Here is a 13462-nt window from a genome sequence, read left to right as displayed (position 1 = left end):
GTTTAGCAAACTTTTTCTGTAAAGGGTCAGATAGTAAATATTTTAGGCTTTGTGAGCCAAGAAGCAAAATTGAACAACTGTTATTGCTGAAAGGCTATTAGTCTTTTACAAATTTTACATTTAAAAATAGAAAAACTTTTTAGCATCCGTACAAAACCATGCAGTGGGCTGGATTGAGCCTGCAGGCTGTAGCGTGCCAGCCCCTGCTGCAGACCACGTGGCCTTCATCCTCCTCCTGGGCCCACCTCTTTTCCCAGTGGCTTCTCAGCATAAGCTGCAATTAAATTTATATTATTCATCATAGAGAATATGGGATTGGGGGGAAAGAATAATTCTTCCCCACATTATTTGGTAACAGATTTACTGATCTTAAAAATTTTGTCATTGTATGTAGCCTTTATTCTCATAATTTTTTTTTGATCACATAGCATATATAATTTTAATCTTCCCCATAGCAGAACAAATCCAACCTTTAACCTCTTCTGTTAGCTAACTGAGAGAAGTAGAAGTGTGAAACCAGGCTATTTCTCGCCCTGCTGGTTTTGTTTCCATTGTTATGGGACTGAAACCAATATCTAATCTCAGGGACTCAGTCCTGGGCTATTGCCTTGTGTGTGTCTGAATTTCTGAAGAGGACAATTCAGGGTATAAAGGTAGGATGCAGTTGCTAAAGTTCTGCTCCCTGCATTCTTTCTGCCTTCTTCCTCCACTTTTTTGTTGTTCTGAACTGTATTTACCTGAAGACCAGGAAAAAACCCATCATGTGTCATAGGCCTCTTGTTTGAAATGTCAGGAAAGAAAATCTCTTTCCATGCCTGTGCAGGAGGAGGAGAGGTTGGCACCGTCTGTGAGAATGTCCCTAACTGAATGCAATGTTTGCTATGTGCTTGGCATGTGCTGGGCCTGGGATCCAACAGTGAATAAGGCTGACATTGCTCCTATACTCAAGGGATGCATGGGCCGTGGCCGTCACAGGAGGTGTAACAGTGCTTTGGAGCTATGAGTACTGGGTGCTGTGGGAGCCCCTAGAGGAAAGCAAAGTTAGGTAGGATTGGAAGGAGTGTTTTCCAGAGGAAATAACTTGTGCAAAGACCTGAAAGTGAGAGAGGACAAGGTCCATGGAAAATGGCAAAGAGTTTCATTAAGTTGGAACACTTGGGAGCCAAGTGTTGGGAAGAAGAAGGCAGCCATGGTAAGAGATGTGGCTGAAGGGTCATGAAGACCAGATCATGAAGATTCTTGTAAACCAAACCAGGTTTGGCTGTTCCTGGAAAGTGTTAAATAAGTGCAGTTTGTAGTTCTCTGCCTCAGTATTATTATTATTTTTCTTTTCTTCTTTTTTTTTTCTTTGAGACAGAGTGTCACTCTGTTGCCCGGGCTAGAGGGCCATGGTGTCAGCCTAGCTCACAGCAACCTCAAACTCCTGGGCTCAAGCAATCCTCCTGCCTCAGCCTCCCAAGTAGCTGGGACTACAGGCATGTGCCACCGTGCCCGGCTAATTTTTTCTATATATATTTTTAGTTGTCCGTATAATTTCATTCTATTTTTAGTAGAGGCGGGGTCTCACTCTTGCTCAGACTGGTCTCGAACTCCTGAGCTCAAACTATCCACCCACCTTGGCCTCCCAGAGTGCTAAGATTACAGGTGTGAGCCACTGCGCTCCGCCTCTGCCTCAGTATTATTAAAGTTTAGCCCTTTCTGGGCAATTCTTTACCAACCAACTAGCTAGCCTTTACTGAGAATATGCTTTGTGCTGGCCTTGTATTTAGAAATGAACATACAAAATTAAACATGAGACAGTTCTGATCTTTCAAATATCCCCACCGGCCATCAACCCCCAGAAGAATATCAAATCCACAAACACCCGAGGCCGTGCCGTGTGTAAAGTATTGAAAGGGAAATGCTTTGCATCCCAGAGTTGAGATGGCCCGAGTATGTATTGTTGATGGTAACATTTCTTGAGCTACCTGGATGTCCTGAATTCGAGGCCCCTGTTGGTTTTGGCCTCCATCTAAGTCCTGATTTTTCTTTAGCTGACTTGCTAGTCCTGAGATCTTTGATGCACTCTCCCCCTCTACTCAGCCTCTGCCTCGTCTCCTAGTTGCCACATCTTGACTGTCATTCTGCACTCTCTCCCCCTGAGACAATGACCCGTAGGCTAAGCGTCTTGACTATGATACTTGTCCTCCCACCTCTGGCCCAGGCCTCTCGTCACATCATCCCTACCAAGCTGCCACCTGAGTCTCAGCACAGTGGATACCTATGGAAAGCGTCATGACGCTCAGCTTGTCTCGCACCAGCTTGACGATCATACTCTTCTGGAGTGGGGTGCAGCGGCAGCACAGGACAGACCGACAGTACTGGGTCAACTCCAGGAACTTCTTCTCCAGCTTTCCCTGGGAAATGGCATTCAGCGTCTTCCCATTGATGACCAGCCCAACTTCTGGGACCACGGCCCCTGAGCTGGTGGATGGTGTCTTGGAACACAGGCGGAACCCAAAGAGCCTACGGTCTGGCTTCTGTGGTTCGTGAAATTGCTTGACCTCTTCCAGTGCACAATTGAGGATGGATTCACAGGTTTCCTGTAAAGAGTTATAATAATCTAGTATTAGTAAGCAACCTTGGAAATGGATGCTAACAATTTCACTTTATTCTTTAGTAAGATAGTCATAAAACTCTACTGCCATAGACTATTTAGGAGTCATTCTCTAATTTTACATTTCTCTACAGTATTTGAAATAGCGAAGCAATAATAACTTGGAACCAAATTAATGGTCAAACTAAGAGACACTTCTTGGGAATGGGAATGGTTAAAAATAGCTCAGCAAGATGGAGACTGATAAGCATACTATAAAACAATAAATGATACTAATATGATGTTAAATTATTACAATGTGTCATGCTGATGTGGCGCTCTCTATTTCTCACAGGCCATTTAAGTTCTCCTTTGTTCTTTAGAACATTCCTGTGTGATAGGATGGGTGTTTAATGCAGATCTTAATTTAGAAAGGAGGAAGTGGAAATAAGATCTTTAGTAAACTCATCCAAGGTCATCCAAGCTCAGTAGTGGCGGCAATATCATTACTACTTGAACTGTGGCTTCCTAATTAAAGAAAATACATTGTCCCTGTGTTTATCCATTGGTCTGCTCCATGAAGGGTGTTAAAAACTGTGGTTCTTCTTACAGATTTGTTTCTGGTATTTACCTTGAAACATAGTAGGAAAGCTATTTCCTTTTGGCGATTTTCTTCTATTACTTTTTATTATATCAAAGATAAAGTCAGATTTTGGTTCTAATTGTATTCTTAATATCTCTTTTAACTTCTGTGAACGTCACCTTTTTTTTTTTTTTGAGACAGAAGAGCTAGAGTACTGTGGCGTCACCCTAGCTCACAGCAACCTCAAACTCCTGGCCTCAAGCCATCCTCCTGCCTCAGCCTCCAGAGTAGCTAGGACTACAGACATGCACCACCACACCTGGCTAATTTTTTCTGTTAATAATAACAATAATAGTGATTGTTATTATTCGTTCCTATATAATATAGTCCCTTTTAAAACTTCTCGACAGATCAACACTTCCAGTGACGAGTTGGTAATTCCCTCATCCTGTGGATGTGAAGTCTAAGTAGGTCTCATAACTTGCTTATTGCTTTAAGATACATAGCAAAGAGACAGTAGCCCTAAATCAATTTATAGTGAATTAGGCAAATTAAAACCCTTGGAGGAAATATCCACTGAATATGTAATTACATTAAACTGGGGTTTAAATAAATTTAAGATTTAGAATGTATTTCCCCAGTTTCTGGCTTAACATATTTAGGCATCTCTAACTTATTCCTAGGCAAAGGGATGAGAAAGACTAACGTTACAGGTTTAGTGGGCCCCGGGTGTAGGCAGGGCTGAGGATTCAGGCACACTCTTGGACGGTCCTGGACAGTGTTAAAAGAATTGACGTTGACCGAATTAAAGATGGTATGTAGCTGACTGTTCCTTAGGAACTTTGGCTATTTAACCAGCAAACACCTCCAGCTTCCTGCAGGAATGCATGGCATTTAACAACCCATGCAAGCCCACTCCACCCTTCTCGGGCTGGCTGCCTCCCTGGTTTGCAGATGTTCTCCCTTTCCAGAATTACCTGGAGTGGAAGAATCATTGCAAACCAAATTTCCATCACAAGCAGGACAGGCAGGCACAGGGATCAAGCACTTGAGCAAGCTGAAAATTACTTTCTTTCCTAATCATAATGTTAAAGCCATAGTGTTTTTTTTTTTTTTCCCTCAGATTATTTTCATCTTGAAAATTCACTGGGGTTTAATCTAATCATAGCATAATCTGTGCACCTGATAGGAAAGTAAATGATTTCTGCAATTTGTCTAAAAGGGCCTCAGGCCTTTTTTAGCCTATACTACCTTTTTTTTTTTTTTTTTTTGAAATTATGTGTATATGGTTTCTTCAGGGAATAAAACCCAAATACAAATCCCCCTAAACTTCTATTCTGGGTCTTGATCAGCTGGTGCAGTGGCTCACGCCTGTAATCCTAGCATTTTGGGGAGGCCGAGGCAGGAGGATCACTTGAGCCCAAGAGTTGAGGTTGCTGTGAGCTACTGCGCTCTAGCCAGGGTGTCAGAGAGAGACTCTGTCCAAAAAAAAAAAAAAAAGGGGGGGGAGATTGCAGTGTTCTCTCTGCCTCTGTTTCTGGAAGCTTCCTTTTTCTTGTCTTTCTCCCTCCTCTCTGTTCTTTTCCCCGTGGTATCCCTGGGGCTCCAGGTACCCTCTGCCCACCACCTCTGCAGTACGGTGCTTTCCACGTTAGTCTCCTCCATAAAATCCAGTGCCTGCTCCCTTCTGATAGGAGCATATATCTCATTGCCCCTTGCATCTTTATCAGCCAAGAAGATGGTGGAACTCTGCCTTCTGCAATTTGCATGGCGAAAACACGCTTTTCCTTCCAAATACAAAATTGTATTACAGCTTTGAATATGCTTCTTCAGATTTCCCACAGTCCTGTCTCCAAATCTCACTGCCGGACACCCAATTTTCTGATTGAAAATTGCACTTTTAGGATGTGGCTTCTTCATTCTTTCTCTCTCCCATCCCATCAAAATGTACTGGCCTCGTGTATTATTTCCTTTAGGCTTCTGCTATGTGACAGACCAATGTGACATCGAAATTGGTGCTGAAATTTTAAACTCAGAATAACTTCAGTTTAATTGGGACTTTTTCAATGGATGAGTTGATCTTAAGTAGCAAGAAACTGACAATTGAGGTTCTATGAGCGAACAGTATGGTAGAATGTAAATAGCCCCAGTCCGGCAGGAGGACAGAGCTCTAGACTTAGTTCTGTTTATCAGAAACTATCAGGGTGAACCTGGGCAAGTGATTCAGCCCCAGTGATTTGAGAGAGGTAAAACGTTCTATTAAGCAGTGCTAGACTACGTAATATGAAAGACGCCAATCAACCATGTGTGGGGATGAGGTGGAAGACATCGGGCGGGATGACTTCCAGGATCCTCCAAAATCCAAGATTCAGTGATATTTTGGGGGCAGGAGTGCTTTCCCAGTGTACCCAAATCCCACCCTTAGGCCTGTCTCCTGTTGTCCTAGGGGCTGCTCTATACTTGGACATCTGGTCCCTACTGGGCTCACCTGATTCTCTGTATTAATGGTGTAAACAGTGTCGGTTTGATCCAACAGTCTGCAGGAATAGGCGATATTCACTGCTGTCTCCTGCTTGTCGCCAGTCAAGACCCAGAGCTGGATGCCAGCCTCCCGCAGAGCAGCGATGGTGTCTGGAACACCTTCCTGCAGCCGATCTTCGATCCCAGTCGCTCCTGGAGTGACCAAAGACACCAAAGCTCACATTTATGGTCAAAGAGTAGCTGCTTAATTCCTCCAAAGCTCTGTGAAGCCAAGCGATGTTTAGTAGATATGGTCCCTGTGCTAGGCTGTGCTAGGCACCCAGGGCACACAGTGAACTAGAGAGAGCTGGTCTCTAACCTATCAGAGCTCAAAGGTTGTCGAATAAGTATTTATAACTGCCCTGTATGATGACAGAAGGTCATGGTGCCATGTGAATCTATATCAGGAGATGCTACCTTCACCTAGAAGACCAGGATGGGCCTTGCTGGGGAAGTGCCATTTAAGCTCAGACCTGGAAGAAAAAGCCAGGAGGTGGCAGAGGAGGAGAATTCCAGGTACAGGAATTAGCATGAATGGAGGCCCAGAGGTTAGAGTACAAGACACAGAAAGGGAGGCAGGGTGAGGTGAGAGATGAGGCCGGGAGGGAGGTAAGGACTGTGGGATCGTGCAGAGCCTTGCCGGGGCCTAAGGGATTTGCAATTTATTTGGTAGCAAAGAAAGCTATTCAAGGGTGTTAAGCTGGGGTGTGACAGAATCAGTTTTGACTTTTAAGATTATTCTAGAGAATAGATTGGAGATTGGAGGAAGGAGATGAGATTCAGGGCTAGCACCTACTTAGGGGGCCAGGTAGGCATGCAGAGGAGCACAGACAGTGGCCTGGAGCTGTAGGACAAGGAAGTGGGGAGACTGACATCTCTGATCACAGAATGAACAGGGGCTCACATTTTTGATATTCTTGGAGGGAATTAAACATGCAGATTCCATAATTTTTGAATGATCTCAAGCTTAGCATCAACCCTGATGAATATATACCCAAGTATTGAATAGTTGCTAAGAGATTAAGCGAAAATAAATCTGCATTTCAACTGAGATTCATTTCAGACCGCAGACTAATGGCTATGCCCATCTCACTCCGGGCAGGAGCGAGGCATTTTGTTTCTTTTGATAATCCAGAGTGACGATAGGTTGGCAAAGCAGCTACATTGGATGCATATTGAAAAGATCATTTCATATTTTGAGACTGCGCAAAGGCAACACAGTGTTTTAATGGTGTGCTAGTTTGTCGGTGTGAAGATGAAATTTCGTTTTAGCCCAGTCCTCTCCTTTCCAAGCCACCTTGGGGGAGGAAAACAGCGTCTCTATCCAGAAGGGCGCCTGTTTTGCATTTCAGGTTCAAGCACGCTGGTAAACAGCCCCACGGAAAGTGATGGCTTGAGCCTTGTCTTTCCTTTCGTGGGCTGGTCTGGAAGGTGAGATGCTGAGGCTGATTTATATGACAGCGAGGCAGAATGAAGGAGAGATGAGGAAAAACACATTTATTTGTGTGAAAGAGAAAATGAAACAGGAAGGTCGTGAAAGCCTTTCCCAGCCAGGGGAAGCGACAGGTTCTGACAAGTGTGTTCTGTTCGTGCAGAACCAGCTGATGAACACTTCCCACAGACGGGGACCAGAGTGCGGCATGGAAACGAAGGAGCTCCTGGGGTGCGGGGGCTAGAAGGGGCTCGGGCGCCCTACTGGGATGACTTTCCAGTGGCCTTGTGTGGCCGATTGAGTTGTCTGGCCTAGCCACCCTCTGGTTCTTGTTATTAATAAAATGAGTCCTCGTGTCCAGCCTGAAAGGGGGCCTTTTGAGGCAGCATGCAAAGGCCTCTGCAGCCAAGACGTAAGACACAGAAGGCTGAAGGAAGTGGGAGCAAATTCTCTCCCTGCCTTGCCAGCCATCCTGGCAACTCGATCTTGTTACTACCTTTTATATGCATAGGCATCACCATGTAACAGCGACCTGGGGTCTTTCCCCTCGCACCCTGGCCTGGCTGCGCAGTGTATGCAGTATAATTCAACCAGAGGAGAAGTCAAGGCTCAGAGGGGTGCAGGGGCATGTTCCTGGGCACGCAGCAAGGTCATGAAGGGGCTGGAACTTGAGCCTCGCCCCCAGGCCAGCATTGCCCACCGAGATGAAAGAAGGCTTTTGGCACGTGGTCGGAGCACGCTGATTGGGCACTGCTTACCTAGATCTTGCTCCCAAGGTAGGAGGAGGTTAATCCTGATCAATAAAGCCTCCCCTTGGCCCCTTGGTAATACTTTTTCCCCAACAGACACACAACCTGTCTCTTACCCAGTCTCTGTCTTCTCACCTTTCCCCCAGTGCAGCAACCTAACTTCTGCAGAGCTGCAGCCAGAGTAACTTTTGTAATGCACAGCCTGTCCCTGCTTTCACCCCCTGGCCTTCCCTAAACTTTTAGCCTATGATGTATACGGCACTTTGTAATCTGGGTCCTGCTGACCTCTGTCCCCTCACATCTTCCCCACACCCTGCAGTCCAGCCACAGCAGACCTCTGTGTTTCCTGCCAGCCCAGGGTCCTACCTCTGGGCCTTCATTTGGGCCCTTTCATCTGCCTGACAAGCTCCTCTTCTTCCTCTCAGTTAATGGCCTTCCTAGACCTGCCCTGGCCCCCCAGTTAGGTTGGCATCTCCTACTTTGTGTTTTCGTCCCACCGGGTCCATCTTCCAGCCCAGTTCTCATCACACTCTGTTAAAATCACTTGCCTAATCGTCCAGCATCCTCCTAGAGCTCTCGGAGAACAAACTCTGTGGCTCCTGCTCCTTATTGTAGCCCTACTGCCTAGCATGCTACTTGGTACATAGTAGGTGCTCAACAAACATCTAAATGAATGGAGGAGTGTGCTGTTGGAGAAGGAGCCAAACTCAGCAGCTTCCTCCTGCAGAGAGCACAGTAACGCTCCCAGGGCATCCTCAGGAAGCTGTGTATGGAGTCTGGGTTGGGTATTGGCACAGCCCATTCATGCCAAATGCCTGGAAGGGCACCCCAGGAAAGGCTGCTAATTGAGACATATTTGTAGCAGTGTCAGAATCAGGGCCAAGAACTTCCTTCCCAACTTTCTGCTTTCCTTTTCTTCATATAATGATGACTTATTTTTAGCTACCGAGTAAGGTGAGTTTATTCTCCAGATCCTGTGCTGTCTCCATTAGAAGCTCATCTCGGTTTTCGAGGGATGCCTCGGCCTCACGCCGGGAACTGGCCCACTTCTGGAAGTCCTCTTCACTTATGACCTATGGGACAGGAAAATGCTCTTTAGCAATCTCAGGTGGGTTGGCAAGAGAATTCCCTCCCCCTTCCCTATCTACTGGGCCTCCCATGGGCCTGTTTGAACCTCATTACATATTAATAATTAGATGGGGCTTTCTCCTCCTTGATATTGTTTTTGAATGCCTGAATCCATGAAGATTGACCCTTACATCCCATTACCACCAAGCATCCATTAAGCCCTTACTGTGTGCAGGGCACTGGAGATGATCAAGGCAGACAAGGTCCCTGTATGCCTGGGCTTATGTCTGGTGGAGGGTGTGAGATAATATCCAAGCATAAAATTTAAAAGAATAGATCATTTCAAGGGGTGCTATGCAGAAAATCAGGGTGATACAATGGAGTATAATGGGATGGGGGAATAACTGTAGGGCAGGGGGTGCTGCTTTCTTTTGGATGTTCAGGTCTCCCCGATAAGGTGACATGAAAGCTAAGATTCAAGGACAAGAGGGGGTCAGTCCTGGAGAAGACCAAGTGCAAAGGCTGGGAAACAGCAATGGACTTGCCCTTCTTTCTGTTCCTTGAATAGATCAGGTGGTGGGAGGATGGAAATCAAGGTGGAGAAGGTTCAGAAATGAGGCTGGAAAGAAGAGCAGCAGCCAGATCTTGCGCAGCCTGCCGACCACGCCAGCAGGCATGGTGTCACACACTGGCGGTGCCTGAGAGCTGGCAGAATCCACATCGTCCTCCCTTGGAGTCCCATAGCACTCTCAGACCCTTGTGTTGGCATTGCATGCACACTGTCTCTTATAGCAATGAAGGAATCTTTTGTCCAAGCATCAAATATTCCTTGAGTCCCTCTGCATAGTACCATAGGGAAAACCCAAGCGACAAAAGTAGGCCTTTTGCTTCTGAGGAATGCACAGTATCTTAGGGGAGGCAAAACATGCATAAATAACTTCAATGGAAAGTAGAAGGTGGTAAGGGTATAATTCCAATGCATAGCGTGGTATTAAGGATTCATCGCTGTCCCAGATGCTGTGCACGTGTTACCTTAGTTATTCTCCATGAAAACTGCATGAGGTAGGAAGGATTAGCACCATTTTATAGCTAAAACTTAGAGAGATGAAATTCAATTAAGGTCACATATCTAAAAGTAGTGATATTGAGACTTTCACCCAGGTGGGTCTGGCTTTAAAGTAGGTGCTCAACTTCAATACTGTATTAAGCACTGTCAAAGAGATGCAGAGCCCTGGGGATTTATGGAGGGGAAACCACTCTAGCTACCTAGAAATGTACGCCCATCATAGCACCCCTACTAGATTTTAGGTGCCTCATTAGATGCCCTTGCTCTGTGATTCACAGCACTCATTGTCTGCCTCTCTTACAGGGGCTACAAAGCCAAAGATCTGCAGAGCATGAGGTGGATAATATACATGACTATACCTAGGCCGAGGGCAATGCAATAGGGAGTGGTAGGGACTATGGCCAAGTGCAGAACACAACTGAACATATCTCTCATCAAAGGAATTGACTGCTGCCTGGTTGTAGTTGATCGCTACCATTAAAAAATGGAAAGTTTGCCAGATCCTCTAAATTTTCAAGAGAAACCAGAAATCTAGGTTTTTATGTGAATACAAAAAAAGCCCCCCAAATTTAAGTTTAGGCAAATAGTGCAAATTTTAAAAGAATAATCCTTTGAAGACAAAATTATAACTTAAATTACCTTATAAATTATGGGTTACCTATTAATGAAAAGCAGGAAATGACAAAGCCACACTGATATGGGACCTCTGCTCCCGGAAAATGGTTAGTTACGGGTTTTTGTGGTGAGTCAGAATAGCTAATCTTGAAAATATTAAAACGACCAACTCTAAGGATCTTTTATAAAGAAAATAAGACAGAAGCAGGGTTGAGGCCACTGAGCAATGACATTCGGAGCACACTTGGAAGGGTTTGTTCTGACCTTCTTGGCGATACATAGTGTGCGCAGACCATCCCTTGCATACAAGTCCAGGTGCTTTTGGGTCCGGGCTTGGATTTTCTTCAGCTTCTTTTCCACATCCGTGTTAGTCACTGTGAAATAGTCATTGTCCCCATGAGGCCATGTACAAATGCTTAGAGGTCCCCATCCCCAACACCCTAGGATCTTCCCAGATGGCTGCAAATGCTTTAGAGAAGGAATTCCCTTCACAGCCCACCCTAGAAACACAGAGGAGCTCTCCTGGCTGTCAGGTTGGCCTAGCAGGTGACAACTCCAGGAGTCCTGACATGGCCCGCTCTCCTTATCTTGTCGTCAAAGGCCTGGCTGAGAAAAATGCTATTTAAGGAAGGTAGGTGGTCTAAGGTACCACTCCCAAGCACTTGTTTTCATGAGAATCACCTGGGAACTTAATCAAATACTAGAGATTCTCAGGTCCAATTGAAGCCCCGAAGAATCAGGGCACCAGAAGTCTGAACCTTTATTGTCACCTAAGGTGTTTTGTGTCACCACCTTAGCCTTGGATGGCCACCTGACTCTGGAAACTGTTCTCAGTCTTAGACTATTGTCCTGTCTGTCATCTACTTCGGTTCTTGTGCCAAATTAGATCACAAGACAGCCACAAACCTGGATCTCACTAGCTAAGTTCTTCACTGCATTGGGTTTGCTGAGTTAGGCTTTTTTCCTACGCAAGAAATGGTCTTAGAAAACACTTTTTTTTTTTTGCATTTCCTGTAAATCTAGCGTGAAAAATATTTTAGTGTGTTGCTCAAAGTCCCCTTTGTGAAGTACTACATAAGTTTCTGTCAGAAGTAATTTGTTTTTTTTTCTCTTGAAATTTCAGTTCTTCTATCTATTTAATTCTATAATAAGAAGTTCTAAGCCTGGATTGGCTAATGTGTATGGGGAATTGATGTCAAACCATTTTCTTTATCTAAGCTGCCACCGGTATCACTTATCAATCACAGCACTTTGTAAAGCTGAGCTTGGGAAAGACTTTAGAATTTTTTTTATTTAACTAGGGCTGGTTTGCGATTCTTAGAAGGCCTCGTAGTGAACAGAATTTGTGCACCCCATTTCCTTGCATTTAATGGAAAATTAAAAATATAATTCTTAATAATGAGGTAAGTATAGGGAAGCCCAACAAAATTCTAATTTTTTCCATGATACTACTCTAAGGCTGTTTTTATGTAATATAAAAATACTTTCAAAGACTATTTTAATAATGATATTATTTACTTAATATGCTAATGGACACTGTGATTCATTTTTCAGGTGCTCCTGTTTTCCTGGTGACTTAAACACAGTCTTCATTTGTGCGTTTTCTTATGGAGTGCTATTTACAATGTTTTATTTTGAAAGACACCAGCTCCTGAGATTAAACCTTTTCTGTTTTCTATTTGCCAGCCTTTGAATTTACCTTTTCACTCAGGCTGCCAGGAACCTCCACGTCAAATTGAATATTCAAGCACCATAAATATTGTTAAACCTGGGGTTATTCCCCCCGCCCCCATTCAAAGTTTTGCTTCTTAATTCTCAGAGTAACATTGTGTATGTGCCTTTTATTGGAAATGTCTCTAATCTATTTTGCAATCAGATGAGGAGCAAATAAAGAAACATCTCCAGAGCTGCTCAGATGGCTGCTGCCCAGGGACAGGCCCCTTAACTCAAAAGCACTGAATTTACTTGTCTGCCAGAGTCTGGGATAAAGAGAACTAATTAGCTTCCTTCTCATTCTAAACACTAATCAATCCCCACGAACCTCTTGGCCCCGATCCACGGCTGATAATGCGGGAGGCACAGGGCTGCCTGGGTGATTCTAAAGCTTGGCTACAATCTACTATCCTGGGAGAATCATAGCCCCATAACTGTCTTTGCCTTGTTAGCAATCAGAAAGCGGCTGCACACTAATTCATGCCGCTCCAAAATCGGACAATGACATGGACGGACTTTGGAACATTTTTTTGGCTCAGTGCAAGTTTATGAAAAATCTATGTGGGGAAGGCGGGGGAAAAGGATGAGAAAGAAGGACACCTGAGGCTTCCCAGAGTGCCCTGAGCCCGATGCAGGATTCTGGCAGCATGAAACAAGATCTGAACAGAAATTCAGGATGTTAGCTGTGTCACCTCTGCTAAGTCACTTCTTTTTATAGGTTGATTTGGATTTTCACCAAAATGAAGAGTTAGGACCACAGTGTGTTCTAGGGTACGTTAATAGACATTCTTGTGCAAAAAATTGTGTGTGAATAATCCATGTTTAAATGGGTTTGGAAAACTGGAAATTGGGATCAATAAAGATAAAGATGTTTCTCTGCTATAAGACTGTATAGTCTTTTTTTTTTTTTTTTTTTGAGACAGAGTCTCGCTCTGTTGCCTGGGCTAGAGTGCTGTGGCATCAGCCTAGCTCACAGCAACCTCAAACTCCTGGGCTCAAGCAATCCTCCTGCCTCAGCCTCCCAAGTAGCTGGGACTACAGGCATGTGCCACCATGCCCAGGTAATTTTTTTCTATATATATTTTTAGCTGTCCAGATCATTTCTTTCTATTTTTTTAGTAGAGACAGGGTCTCGCTCTTG

The 13462-nt window shown here is 44.5% G+C and overlaps 1 protein-coding gene across 3 annotated transcripts in view; it reads right to left on the bottom strand.

Annotated features, from left to right (window-relative positions):
• ATP10B (ATPase phospholipid transporting 10B (putative)) overlaps positions 1–13462 on the bottom strand; it is an 88100-nt gene that overhangs the window by 19768 nt on the left and 54870 nt on the right. For all 3 annotated transcript variants that reach the window (XM_069484260.1, XM_069484262.1, XM_069484261.1), the window contains 4 exons: positions 10873–10982; positions 8806–8932; positions 5647–5831; positions 2261–2582 (listed from right to left, as the gene is read on the bottom strand). In XM_069484260.1, the coding sequence (XP_069340361.1) occupies positions 2261–2582; positions 5647–5831; positions 8806–8932; positions 10873–10982 (744 nt within the window). The remainder of the gene's footprint in view (positions 1–2260; positions 2583–5646; positions 5832–8805; positions 8933–10872; positions 10983–13462) is intronic.

This window comes from Eulemur rufifrons, chromosome 10, assembly GCF_041146395.1.
Source record: "Eulemur rufifrons isolate Redbay chromosome 10, OSU_ERuf_1, whole genome shotgun sequence".
Classification (NCBI taxonomy): Eukaryota; Metazoa; Chordata; class Mammalia; order Primates; family Lemuridae; genus Eulemur; species Eulemur rufifrons.
This window is presented reverse-complemented; position numbering and strand designations above follow the sequence as displayed.